The sequence below is a fragment of the Stegodyphus dumicola genome, chromosome 1 (genome assembly GCF_044657685.1).
Source record: "Stegodyphus dumicola isolate Sdum_Otavi_A_Nest chromosome 1, ASM4465768v1".
NCBI classification, from domain to species: Eukaryota; Metazoa; Arthropoda; class Arachnida; order Araneae; family Eresidae; genus Stegodyphus; species Stegodyphus dumicola.
This window is the reverse complement of record NC_140768.1, coordinates 67,498,944-67,514,325: the sequence shown is the minus strand read 5'-3', so window position 1 is coordinate 67,514,325 and position 15,382 is coordinate 67,498,944. Positions and strand designations below refer to the sequence as shown.

General features: G+C 31.3%; 1 protein-coding gene across 1 annotated transcript in view; it reads left to right on the top strand.

Annotated features, from left to right (window-relative positions):
• Nucleotides 1–289: 289 nt before the first annotated feature.
• LOC118192401 (astacin-like metalloprotease toxin 5) overlaps nt 290–15,382 on the top strand; it is a 58,822-nt gene continuing 43,729 nt past the window's right edge. The window contains exons 1-2 of the mRNA XM_085816091.1: nt 290–442; nt 9,883–9,953. Coding sequence (XP_085672217.1) covers nt 373–442; nt 9,883–9,953 — 141 coding nt within the window. The 5' untranslated portion in view covers nt 290–372. The remainder of the gene's footprint in view (nt 443–9,882; nt 9,954–15,382) is intronic.

Here is a 15,382-nt window from a genome sequence, read left to right as displayed (position 1 = left end):
TTTTTTTTTTTTTTTTTTTTTTTTTTTCTGTTCAACATTTTTAATGCTTTTTTCGTTTATATTGTTGAATGAACTAAATTGACATTTTTGAAATCTTTCAATTCGCAGAAGCTTCATGAAAGGAATAATTTAGAAAATTCTCAACGGGTTAATTTTATATATGTTAAAATTCGGAAGCGGCAAATAATGCACGTAACTTTTACATGATATCTAAACCAAATAAATACTGATTTCTTCTTTAATCTTGCCTTCTGGGAAACGCAACACCAGTTGCGAAAAAAGTATTACATATCTTTCAAAGTGTGATAAAAATAAATCGTGCCTGAAAAACTTCTTCAGATTTCATTTTTAAAATCATACAGAAAATTCGGTATGGAAAAAATGAATTTATTTTTTGTACTTCTGACGTTTTACTATATTTATGCAGAAGAAATCGCTGAAAGTAAGCCTATAAATTCTTTCATTAAGCTCTATTTAGATTTCCAATTTCATTTGCTCTTATATTATTTATATTAAATATTTGCAGTTTTACATATAAAAACATTTTTAAATGTAGCGTGACATTTTATAGTTAATATCATATGAATTTTTCTTTCCTATATTTTCTCAGTGGTGAAATTTCATTTTGCAACTCTTTCATTTCTAAATAATCTGAAGTTTATATCTTAACTGTTAATTTTTTTAATAATTTTATATTTGGATGGCAATGCTACATGTTTAATTCTGCTTTTTATGCTTGATATCCGTTAAAAATCAAAATTTAATTGATAAAAGGATGAAAAAAAAATGTTACCAAATATATTAAAATTGTTATCACTTGGCAATGATTGAGTTCAAAGTCGAAATATATAATAAAATATGTCACATCTTAATTTTCAGATTATTGAGATATTCACTTGTGTTGACACGAATTGCTTTTAGACAGATACTATATTTAATCTGAAAGATATCACAAACACTGATTTGTTATAAAATTAAAATTAATTTTCTGCTGTTATTCGCTTTGCGTAGGACAATGTAACAAAATGTTCACTAATTCCGTCTCTTTTATTGTTTCTTAAATTTTAACTTTTCAATTCATTATCTTAAATTTTTTAGGGATGTAAAATTAGATCCTTACAATAATTTTCAAACCCCACATGCGCAATCTTGCTGAATTGCGCATATTGCACAATTTTTTTCATTTAAAATTTGCTGATAACTTTTCCATATTTTGCATTATTTATTTCCATCTTTGTGAAATCGGAAACATTCGAATAAAATGCAAGATTAAAAACCATTCCAATTATTAACGACAGGTTTGAATAATAAGCTAAATTTATTTAAGCACATGTATGAAATTTGAGCAGAAAATACCGTGATGATTACCTATCACGGCCAGGCCAAAAAATAAAAATCTGCATACGATATCTCTTCTTACATTATCTAGCACTTATTCTAAATTTCCGCACTTTGCTTCTGTTATGTAATTGCTCAGTACAATAATATCAGGTTTTAGTAAAAGTTTCCCGTCGTCGCATATATCGTCTGCGCAAACAGTTCGTGTTGGCTTATTTAATCATATTTTGTCAAAATATTTTTGGCATTTTAAAGAAGGAAACTTGCTTTAGAACGCTGTGTTGTGAAGTTTGTAGAAAATTATTGTTATCTTTAAGTACAAGGTGTCTGAAAAGGAACTATCACGCTACCTGTTTAGACCCATCATTTGCTTTCAGTTCTGTTGCAAAAAGTCAGCTACAGAATATCACCAAATCATGTGTACAGCTTTAGATACTAATGTACACTGTGTGTGTCATATGACACTGAAGGTTTGGTACGGAAAGTTTAAAAGCAAGGACTATGACATTTAAGAAGCAGAGCGCTCTGGCGTGACCTTCGAGAGGGAGAAGGCCATGACACTTTAAAAACATGGCGGAGCTTTCCATCCGAAGTTATCAACGGAAAGCCATAATAGCTGAAAGAAAGAGGCTTTATATACATTATTTTCTTTACCTTTTTAGGCTCTTTACAGATATTTTAATTTGCGCATAAATATAATTGAGAGAATCGAAGAACAACCGAACATTTTACAAAAATTTAAACGCTGATTGAAAATTGCCACTGTCATGATAAATTGGGAAGGGATTTTTAAGATAATAATTAATATTTTACTTAGGCTCCAGTATTTTAATTTATTTGCGTTTCAGGGCAAAATATATAACCATCAACTTCTATATCTCCAACGTATGTAAATGAAATACTATATAAATTAGCTAATAAGTGTGATAAAAAATATTTCGTACAAGAAACGTACCTAAATCTTATAACAAAAAAGCCTTCCAACATTCATAATTGAAATGGGGCTGGCTGCATGGGCGTTTTCGTGGTTTTCCCCATGTGTAACATGTATACGAGCCAGTTTCCCTTAGAAAGTCCTCCACGAAGGCATCCCTCCTCTTAGGCAGATAGCCCTCAAGGCTTTGCCATAATCTAACACACACACACACACACATAATTGAAATGAGATAACCTAACAAACAACATACACAACTGGCAATAAAAAAATAATAAAAAGCATATAAATGATAGTCGTAATTCCCATTATCCTAAAATTTAGAAACTAAAAATATGTATATACACCTGCATATGATTGAAAGAAATGGTGTTAAGAAACATCAGCATGACTACTATATATTGTAATTCATAATTATTGCATTTTTAATCATGACTATTTAAAAAACATTAAATTTTACATTAAGTGCAAATTGCAGTTCTGTTATTTTTCTCTTGGAATTCGTAATATATCTCTTGGTATGAATACGAGTGTTGCAAGTTATGTTTTTTAATTATTACATTTGAATATATTCCATTTTCAATGTTAATTTTTATACTTGATATGTGATAGCAATAAAATTCATGATAAATGGGAAAAAAATTTTTGTGTGTGTGCTATTTAATGAAGAGCAGATTTAAATGTTGAGTTCTTACTATTGTGTATATTATTCAAATCATTTCTGCGCAATATCCAAAGGAATGATATTGATTTGAAAAAATAAATAAAATAGCCATGAGAATCTGCCATTGTCTAAAACAAGTTTATACTATATGATGTTAAAAATCATCAGCATTGCTACAAATTATTGTACTTTTAACAGCTTGCTATTTAAAAAACACTAAAGGATTTTTTATTAATTGGAAATAGTGTAGTTCTGTTACTTTTTTTTTTTTTTTGTAACTTTCAAACACTACATAGTTTATGTGCTTTTTTAAATATTGCCACAAACACTAAATATGTCAACATACAGTATTTTAAAATATTTAAAATATTTTTTTCCTATTTTAAAAAGTTTGTTAGGTTATCTCATTTCAAATATGAATGTTGGAAGGTTTTTCTTGTTATAAGATTTAGGTACGTTTCTTGTACGAAATATTTTTTATCACATTTATTAGCTAATTTATATAGTATTTCATTTACATACGCTGGAGATATAGAAGTTGATGGTTATATATTTTGCTCTGAAACGCAAATAAATTAATACTGGAGCCTAGGTAAAATATTAATTATTATCTTAAGAACCTCTTCTCAATTTATCATGACAGTGGCAATTTTCAATTAGTGTTTAAATTTTTGTAAAATGTTCGTCAGGAGCTCTGCATAAGTGAAGTTTTAATGCTATTTTACGTAGATTTGCGTATAAAATAAAAGTTGCACTTGTGAAACAAGTGAATAATGTACTGATAGCCAACAGGAATTAAAATACAGTGGTTAAAAATATAACTACTTGTCAGAAGGTATGCGAAGTTGCTATGGCTAGAGAAATTGAATGATTATAGAAAACTCATAAAGCGCTACAGTGTGAAAAGAAAATTCTGGAATAAACATGTTAAGAAAAATTAGATGGAGAAATAATCCTTAATTTATTGATATCCATATAAACTCTATGCTTTTGGAAAAATGTTACATATAACTTGCACCGAGTTATCAATCACCGAAACTGAGTTAATTTCTTTCCTTATTTTTTCTTATTAGAGGGATTTGTAAAAAGATATGCTAAGGTAAAGGTAAAAATTTTTGCAATATTTTTAAAGAATAAATTTAAAAAGTATTTTTACTTCTTGAACTGAAATTTTTACGCTACATTTTTATACAGTAAATAAGTACAAAAAAAGAAAGAGCTGGGGGATCACTGGGACTAGAAACTCGGGTCGAACTACCAATGTTTAGTGACTTTTCCACAAGACCTTTTGAAATTAGGCTGAACAATATATTAAAGAAAATAGAAGATACAGCACACGTAAGAACAAAAGTGGGCTGAATTAGAAATTTACATGTTTGGTGAATGAGTTAAACTTACCTGTATGCCATTATGAAATATTAGGAATGTAGCATAAAAGCATGAGTGAAGAAGGCAATGGCAATCTAAATCATTGTAATCTAAATGTGTATCATTATGAGTATCTGCTGTTAATTTCAATACTGCTGAAAAAATTATAAATGAATTACATTATAAATCACATTAACTCGTTGCATTATAAATTACAACAGTTAGAAATATTATTAGCGTGATTTAGCGATCATCTTTGTTAACAAATAATTTCAAGTAATTAATTTTACAAATAATTCAGCCTGAAACTAGATTGGAAAATAAGCTACATGCTGAAGATTAAGCTTTGCCAAGGTGTTAGAAACATCCTCTGTTAACTAGAGTTGTGATGCAAGAATTTGTAAAAATTATCATTTAAATATAAATTGCCATAAATACAATACAAAGTATATAAATTCTACATACATGAAAACTTGAGTACAGTGCAACAATATGTGAAAAAGGAATGGATTAAAAGGGAACTGAAAATCCCAGGATATGAATATAAGAGAGTTTATTTATTTTATTTATTTATTTATTTGTTAATTATGAAAATTCTGCTGACGCTCATAATTATTAATTTATTAATTAAATGTGTATTAGAAATTAAATGTATGGCAAAGTACATCAGGTGGAAAACAGAATAAGTATTTAAACGTTTCTAGTATTAAAATATGGAATTTGTAGCAAAGTTAAATAACCTTAAAATCACTTCAATTATTAAAAATGGAAAGCTTAATACGGGAATATATTGCAATAATATTAGTGTGAACTTAGAACGACTTAAGAAGTCCAATTTTTAGATTTAATAAAGATAATTTTTATAATTAAATTAGAACTGTTTACCTAAAATGGTAAATTTGAAAGTTAAAAACATTCTGCTATCTAAGAAGATTTGTTAATATTTATCTAGACAAGAAACTTATTTAAGGTGAGCTACAAATCCGATATTTGATACTTTGATTATGTATCAGTTTTGTGTATGTCATTAATCTATCAATTTTACTATTCAAAACTGATATATATATATATATATATATCAGCGACTAAAATCTACAACTTGGAAAGCTTAATTCTTACAGAGAATAAAAAAGATCTGGCTCATCATTCCTTTAAGCATCATAAAACTTTAAAATGAGTGTACAAGAAATTTATTTTTAGCACGCGCCAGACTTTAAATTAATATTTGTTTTACATGCACAATTTTTACAATATTGATAAACGAAAATAAAGGTTTGCAGTCTCAATAGAATGTCCCATTAATGGCGATAAACGACTTTTTGTAGCACCCAATCCCCAATCTTCTTGGAAAGAAATGGGGGACAGGAAACGTCGCGCAGTTCGTGGATTAGAAAACATGGAGGTAGAAAAGGGAGGAGGGGCCAAACGGCGCTAGAAGTGAAGCACTGCTTTGAAGCTTGGGTCACCAGATGGGGTGTTCTTTGTTTACATTCAGAAGCTAACTTGACAGGATTCTGATAGTATTTCGACACACGACAGTTCCATAGAAATCGAAAAAGGGACACTTTCTCATGAAAGAAACATTCATAGTGTGATGGATAATAGCAATTTGTATAGTTTAGTGACATTTACGCAAAAATCACATCTTGGTTATTTTTCGATAACTAACAACAGCGATTTTGATTATGAATTTGTTTTATAAAATTCTAAGCTGTTGAACTACAAAAATATAGATTTTAAGAGAAATGTCATGCTTAAAGAATGAAAAATACCTTACGGTACATTTAAAATTGTAAACGTCTTTCGATACCCTTGATAGAGTATTCGCTACTTTTATTTTATTTTCCAAACGCCGAAATGTTTTAAATAAAACAAATTTTTTTCACATCCATATATTATTGTAACATGTACCTTTTAAAATTTTTTATAGGAGAGGCTTTACTGCTGCTCATTTTAAACCCATCGTTTTAATTTTATATATCTGAAAAATAATCACTTTGGGCTTACACATTTTACTTATTTGGGTTAATTAAAAATAAAATTACCATCAAATGCTGCAATCCTCGTCAAAATTAATAAATATACACACAGATATGCCAAAAAGTTAGCTTTCCCTTGATTTGGAATCGCACATTTGTGTAAAATTATGTACAGTTTTACACAAATGTGTGGAACAGAAGAGGGATACATTTGCGAATTTGGCGGAAGTACCATGTGTGGTGAAGATGATGTGACCATGTGAACGTGCTACATCATCAAGACAGCTTATTAAGAATTTGAAAATAGAGTAATCGACGGAGGTGAAAACATTTGTATATCCTGCCAAAGGAGGTCCGATCATGAATGGTCCTCTTATTGATTCCAGATTGTTAAATGTTTCCCACGCAAGTCTTTTTTTCTCGGAAATTCGAGTTTTATGCTGGCTTCTTAACGTACGCAGGTTGTAAACATAAATTGAAATCCTGTTGACAAATAAGTTATAAAACTATTTAAGCTAGAATTGTTCGTATTGGAAAGCAATCTGTTAAAAGGTATTGTAAAGCAAATGCTATGAGACGCGCACTTAAGAACGTAATAAAGAGTTTTGGAATATGTATTGCTGAAATGAAGGGTAAAAAAAAATCTGATAAGTATAATTAAAAGAATTATTCCCCTTACATTTTATAATAACTCAGTTACAAGTTTTAAATAATACTAAAAAAAAAAAAAAAAAAAAAAACCTTATTTTATTCCCTTTCAAAAATATTCAGAGAAAGTCAAATACTATTTAAAGTATTTCGCTAATTCCTAATAATTCTCTAATTTAAAATGAACCGAATAGAACATTAATTATAAATTGACTTACATTTTTCGATTTAAAAGGATGCCTCAGAAGCCAAAAAAGCATGTCATATTTAAGAAAGTATTTTAGGAAGAAGCTCTATGCATAGAAAAGAAATAATGCATAATTTTAACATTAATAATACAATAAACTTTGATCTTAATTTTTGTACCTTAACCGAATAAAATCGAATTACCTTAATTTTTTTTCCTAATGTAATTAACGAAAACTTGTGGAAATATTTCATTCAAAGTAAACCATTCTGAGAAAACTGTCCTGTGAAAAGTATAGCATTTAATTCCGTTCAGAATGAATTGTTGTTTAAAAATATGTTGTTTTCATATATTTAGGACTCTGAAGTGTTGTAGAAAAAGAAAATATATACATTTATATGTATATTTACGACGTAATTACAAAATATTTACATCCGAACGCGTCAAATTCCATTGAACTCAATGGTAAATGGGTACGGGAGAAACTTGTTTAGGGCTACTTCATTTTACTTCCTACCTCCATGTTAGAAAAGAGGGGGACGGGGATTTTCGATCAAATTTGGCGCAGTTCGTACCCTACCATATTTTTAGCCCTGAAATTAAAGTGGGGAGGTATGATCACACATGAAACATTACAACCAATCAAGTGGAAATTCATACCTCCCACAGCAACGTGGGTTGGATGGTGAAAGCGATTGATTTGCTCCACCAAAAACTTCTTAGTTAGAGTTTTATGAAATTCATCAGTGAACTGTCAGGAACTGTTAACTATCCTTTGTGATAAAGGAGCAGTGAGTAACAATCGTTCTCCTACCTGTATCTCAGATGACACGCAAGACCTCGTTCCCTACGTCTCTATAAGACGTGAAGGAAGCGGGAACACCGGATTTAGACCAAAAAGATAGTAAAAAATTACAAATGAGAAAACGCCATTGCCAGGCACTAAGGCAACTGTTCAGAAACAGATTCCGAAAGGAATATTTGAGCCAATTAGTTCAGAAAACCAGAGAAAGAAAATTTGATCTGAAGATTGGGTATATCGTCCTTATCAGCTCAGATAATAAAAACCGATTACATTGGACAATGGGAAGAGTTGAAAAGATTTTTTCGACTAGAGATAACTCTTTTCTAATGGCAAAAAAAAAAAAAAAAAAAAAAAAAAAAAAAAAATAGAGAATGGTTCTTTGGTGGGACTTGTCCAAAAGCTCTATCTTCTGAAGGTTCTCAAGCAAAGGAGATCCAATCTATTAAGCAGAAAGAAGTCGCCGCGGCAGACTTTTAAAAACATCCTAAAAACTTTCATAGACATTCAGTTCGTGCTTTCAAACCTTTTTACGTTATATTTCTATACAAGAATTTTGTTTTCCGTTTGTATATATATATATATTTTAACTTTTATACTATGTTTTAAACTGTACAGTGTTCGCTCTTATGTTAAAATCAAAGGTGGAAGTATATTATGTTAACTGCTCACGTGCAATAATATTATTTGATAGCATGGATAGCATTTTTATTTTAATTTAATATTTTGAAGATGTTGTTAAAATTGTGAGAGAAACTGTTAAGAAAAACTTCTTTTTTAGTTGATGGAGTTCAGATAATGTTCCTTTTTCTTTAGCTGAGTGAAAAGGAGATAAAATTCTTTCTCTGTAAATAAATCGCTGTTGATGTTGAGAAAATTCTTGTTTCTTTCAAGAAGAAGCACATTTGTTTCTACAGATAAGTTAATTATTTCCTCTGCGTTTCGTTAAGTAAAATACACACACCCACACCACACACTGGTCTATTAAGCTCCGTAGACGGTAGTCACGGCTGTTATTTTCTTGCCCGTATTACATGATACAATGGTTGCCAAACCCTAATCCGAAGAGAGGTTAGACTTCTATTTTCCACCAATTTAGAGGTAAAGCACCCCGGGGGGTGGATCCGGGGATCTCCCTTCTTCCCTTCCATCAATCCACACGAGAAGACTTTCGGCTCGCCGCATATTTAAAGTGCTGCCCTGCCCCACCGGCACTATACTACATTTACAAACATCCTCGTCTTCTCCAGGATTCGAACTTGGGACCTTCGGTACCGTAGCAGGCTCCCCTAACCACTACCGTCTGAGCTACGGTAGTCACGGTATCCGAAACAATGGATTTTTCTTTTACGTTCCTATCATTTAGCGGTTGCTATTGGTAATATTGTTGTCGACCCTTAACAGTCCAGAAGTGTAAAGCATGTAATAGGACACTGTTCACGCACGTATAGAACTGTCGCCAAACAGATTTATCTCCAATAATGGATAATTATGACTTTTTTTGGGGGGAGGTAAGGGAACGGGATGATTCAAATTCGGGACCTGGCTGTTATGGAACAGCATGCAGTGGAGTTATGAGATCCGCTAGAACATCACTAGAATTTCATTAAAATCTGTTTTAAGCAAATTTCTGTTTTAATAAAGCAAGCTTACTTAAATAATTCTTTTTATTTTCGGACTCTTTTCATTCTAGATAGGCATTTTATGCATGTAAATAAAAAATTAATCGTACATTCTTACAAACATCATTTATTTAACTATAAAAGCAACTGAGGAAACTGCTAAATTTTTATGCATAAATTAAACAAAATTGAAATCTATGTCATTCATTTCGTTTTAATTATCACATTCAACACCTGCTTCAGATATTGCTTAATAGTTCCTGAAATTTAGTGAATGTTTAACGGTTGTGAATTTATAAACAGTTGTATTTTCAAAATTAATTAAAAAAATTCTTTTTAGATGAAGGTGAGGTAGCGTTGGAAAATCCTAATCTTTTCGAAGGTGATATTTTAAGAAGCTCTTTCAATAATGTAAGTATATTGATTACAAGAAATCTGATGTGTACACCGCATGACTTTCTTGTATGGAATATTAAATTATACGCTTCTCTCTTGCATTTAATTTAAACTTAATTTATTTCGTCGATAGCGCACGTAGAATAAATGCACACTTTAAAATTCACTCTATTTGTTTACCATAGCGACAGTCTGGCCCTAGGTTTACTTAAGAACGTTACATCTCATTTATTTTATAACTCAGAATGCACAAAATTTATATTATCTTAAGAATTATCTAATCGGTGCCACATGTTCTATTCAAATACTATAATAAATCTAAAACGATGTATAAAAGAAATTAAGCAAGCAACAACAACAAGAAAAAAAAGTAAAAAAAGAAACAGTTTTTCACAGACGATTCAGTATTTCTCATTCAATTAATTCAGCTTTCACTTCGCGACAAAGCAAAATTGCATAAGAACTCACAATATCTGTATTGAAAATTATGAAGTAAATCTTAAACACTTATTTCCTCGCATAAACTCAAGAATGGATTAAGCATGATTTAATTTGCAATAATAAAAGAAGGCGTTTTCTTTGTTGTTGTATCTTTGTTACTTTCTCTAGATTGGCAACAAATCTACTGTTCTGTTGTTTCAAATGTAAACAAACATGGCCGCTATGGCAAAAATAATTACACTTAGCGGCACTTGAACAACTTTTAAATTGTTGATACTTCTACAAATACTGCACACAGATTTACTAAAAGCATAAAAGCCTTAACCGGAAGATAAGAACAACATAATTCAATGATTTTTAAAGCAAAAAATGCACAATTTACAAACATATAAGAGTAATTACTGAGCCGAGTTACAGAGTTAAAACAATTGTGCATATATTTATATACTTCTGGTGCGGCCGATTACAACCAAAATACAAGGTGCACATCTACATGTTATAGCAATCCTATATACAAAATTTCAACGTTCTGAGGCTACTCATTTTTGAATTATGCGAGATACATACGTACACACAGACGCCATGAAAAGTTGTCTTCAGAATTTATTTTAAATCAGTTTTATAATTTGTTTTTTTGTGGGGAAGAGACCTTTATTTTGTTCCTACGTACAGATGTCACCCAAAAGTCATTAAATTGCATTCAATAGCTTTCATAATGAATATTTTCGTTGAAATATACCTGAAATTTTTCGCGATTACAATACTTCCTTTTTACTTCGTACAAGGAAGTAAAAATGAATTCTTTTACGATGTTCAATTGTTTAGTTCTCTCTGTTAAGAGTGTATGCAGTAGTGTTAAATCAAGTAAATTAGGAAATATGAATCATCTCTTTTCTGATCTGGTTTGATCGTATGATGTTCACACATAGTCATGAATTAAAAAACATGTAGGGTAAAGCTGCTTCAGTCGTACCCCTTAAAAAAATCTGCATAACAATGAGTATTTAGCAAATATGTAAAAATTTTATTTGCTGTTCGATGCTAGTGTAAATATTGCTTTTATTTATTAGAACAAATCTAAAAAATCTTTGTGTTGTCATGTAAATTAATCTAAATTTAAAAGAAGTTGTAAAGGTACGACTTACGAAACCAGTGTCCTAAGTGGTACCACCTATGGCTTAAGTCGTACCTACTTAAAAATACAGTTATTAGGTATTTATTTAAAATAAATTCATTAACAATGGCCATTTTATTAGGAAATTAAGATTCAATTACAAAAAAAAATTATTTATTTTCATTAAGCATAGGCATCATACACATATTTCTTAATTTTTTTTTTTTTTTTTGTTAACTCCTGCGCATAGATCGTGCACCCATGTTTTATATTTCAAGCATTGAATCATATTTTCCTTTCGATCTTCTGCACAAAGAGAACAAAACCAATCGTCTTTGTCTATAATTATATTGCTTTTCTTCGTTTTAATCTGAAATGTTGTTTCCTTTTTAATGATTGCATCTTTCTTTTTCTTCATTGCATTTTTTACATTTTCTTTATTCACATTTGAAGTTATTTCGACTGCTGGAGTCACGCTTCTACGGCTTCCGGTTATTATATTTGGAATCGGACATAACGTATCTAAGTGCTGTTTTATATGGTTTGAAGTTGAAGGAATTGTGATAAGATCCACAGCTGCATCTTCTTTTTGGGTTTTTTGTGTTGTTTCTTGTGCTGTGAGAGTTTCATTACTCACAACTTGATTTGCATTTGTGCGTAAGACTCTTCAATCATTGAATCTTCCATTGGAGTGCAAAAATCTTCATCCTGAAATTCAAGTCTGTTGCATGGCCAAACACCGGTAGATTTAAAATCATTCAAAGCAATATCCATACAAACAGATTTTGTATGGATTTCCCCAATAGTTCTGACACAGTACTTTGTTTAATTATGTTGCTGGGATTTGTTCTTAACCAAGTAGATGATGCTTCATTATAATTGGCTTTGAGGAACATCGTTCCTGGCGATGCTCCTTTTCTCAAGCAATCGTTAATCCGTGAACGGTTAAATATTTCCATAGGCGGCACGAATTCGCCTGCCACATTCATACAACATATACCTGTAGTGGTCACACCCCTTTCACCACTTGTAATTGCCCCAACTTGATGTTTACCTTTTTCAGCAATTATTTTAGATGGTTTGTGTGCAGTGGATAATCCTGTTTCATCAACATTATAAATCTGGTTTGCATTGAAACTATATTTATCTAATATTGATTCATATTTATCAAAGAATTTATAAACTAATTCTTTATTGAAAGCTTTAGCCCTGGCTATTGATGTTGCTTCTGGAATACGTAACGATAAGCAAAGATTAGCTTTCATAAATTTATGGTACTACTTCTTCCCTGCAATTTCTTTTTCTCTGTTAAAACGGTGTGGTAAATTATATTTTTCAGCGAGTTGATAGCCAAGTTTTCTTGGATTGTTTGCAGTAAGCCCAAAAAAGCTTGCTTCTAACTTGAGTGCGTGTGAAACCTTCCAACGATTATAAACTCGTTTTGACATAATGGCCTATCAAATAAAAAAAAAAAAAAAAATCTAAAATCAAAAACGAAAAAGAAAGAAAAAGGTAAAAAATCGGTTGAAATAAGAATTTCTAAACTTAAGTCGTACCGGATACGACTTAGGCGTCTCGCACAAGTACGACTAAGAACACTACGTAAGTCGTTACTAATATTATTATAACACTGATTGATCGTAATGCATGTTAATTTCGCTCAAATGATTCTATAATAGTTACAAAACTTACAGTACTATCTACAAAGCTCCAAGAACAATAAATACTTACAAGATTAACTATCACAGATATGTAGAATATTATACGAAAACAGCGACAGATTTCTTAATATGAATATCTCTCAGTAGAAAGCGTGATGAATCACAATAAAACGTTCAGACTGCATGTGGTGCTATCTACATCCTATCGCGGCACCACTACAGCTGTAGCAGCCATAACACTCCAAATACGGTTACAGCCGAAAACATCGCGGACGAAAACGTCGCGGAGAAAACAACGCAAGGCGAAAACGCCGTGCTGCAAAACATCGTGGGACAAAACATCGCAAAGAGAAAACATCGCAGTTCTAAAACATCGTGGTACAAAACATCGTCGTCGAAAATAAAGCGGTTCAAAAACTTCGCAGTTTAAAAACATCGTCGTCAAAAATATCGCGGTAAAAAATAAAGTGTCTACAAATCATCGCATGACGATAACATCGCAGACATGCTTTTTTCAGGTTTTATTATTGTAAATGCATATTCCGATAATGAATTGTGAGCGCAAGATGTGAAGAAGGATAATTTTTACTTTCACATTTTTTATTGACTAATAAATTTTTGCTGAGAAAATAAGGAGGAAACTTAAGTATAGAAAATTAATGCAACTTATAGCACTTAATAGAATTTTAAACCGACATGCTTAACTAAAAAAGGTCATTAATAAGTCATTTTTATAAAGTTTTTACTGGTAATTTTTCATGAAAAGTATAATCTATAAGCTTCATTTAATTTTCTATGTTTAAGTTTCCTTCTTACTTTTTAAGCAAAAATTTATTAATTAATAAAAAATTGTAAAAGTAAAAATTATCCTTCTTCACATCTTGCGTTCACAATTCAGTATGGGAATATGCATTTACAATTATTAAAAGCTGAAAAAAGCATGTCTGCGATGTTATTGTCATGCGATGATTTGTAGACACTTTATTTTTTACCGCGATATTTTTGACGACGATGATTTTAAACTGCGAAGTTTTTGAACCGCTTTATTTTCGACGACGATGTTTTGTACCACGATGTTTTAGAACTGCGATGTTTTCTCTTTGCGATGTTTTCTCCCACGATGTTTTGTAGCACGACGTTTTTGCTTTGCGTTGTTTTCTCCGCGACGTTTTCGTCCGCGATGTTTTTGCCGCGATGTTATCGGCGGACACCCCAAATACAGTGCAGGTACGACTTGAGCAACTTTACCGTAAGGAGTTTCCATAAATGAGCAGTAATATGTAAATTGAGTTATCCGTTCTATGTTTAATCCGTTCGACACTGCTTGCTTCAGCAAATGGTTTCGAGTTTATTATTGAGTAAAAGTGAGCCATTTAGACGACAACTCGATGAACTCTATTTTTTATATTTTTAAAATTTTAGTGTCAAAGCAATTAATTTATTTCCAGCTTTTTATACCGTAATAAATTTTCTTAAGGATTACTACCGCTAAATTCCACAATTTTGTTGCCATCGAACAATAAATAATATATTTCAGAAATTAATCTAATCAGTTCTACATTGTAATGTAAATTTTTCAATGATGCAGTTTAAATGCAGAAACAAGTACTCAAGTGCCCATTGAGGAGTGAAGCAGGCGGGATAATAATAAATAAATTAATAAATCTCGCCTGCTTTGAAATAACCCACTGTCTCTACAGTGGCGTGCGAACTAAAAGGGTGGTGGATGATGATTCTCCACAGCCAGGATTTGGCGTTTGGGTCTCCTAAAAACCCCAGTCGTATTTTAAAAGGGGGAATATATAAAGTATTTCTCCCGCCTTATCAGCGTGCCTTCTTGGTGTATAGTGGTCTACATGATGGGCACGTGTTCCAGAGGTCCGTGGTTCGATTCCTGGCGAAGGCGTTGCTCATTTTTCATCTCTCCTGATTCGAAATAACCTAATGTCTCTACATATTTAGTGCATCATAAAATCCTTTGTTTTAGCAATTCAAATTTATATTTTACACTATCTTTCACTGTGTTATTTTATTATGCCAATAATATTTACGGACTTAGCTGAATATCGATAGTTTGGCGATCTTTTCAAAACTTCGCCAACTCATAAAATACTCGTCACTTTTACCTATACAATACTTTTGAAACATTTTTCAAGTTTCAAGAGCTTGTGAGCATATAGTTCCAACATGATGGGGCGCCGGCTCATTTTGGACTGGATGTTCCTGGC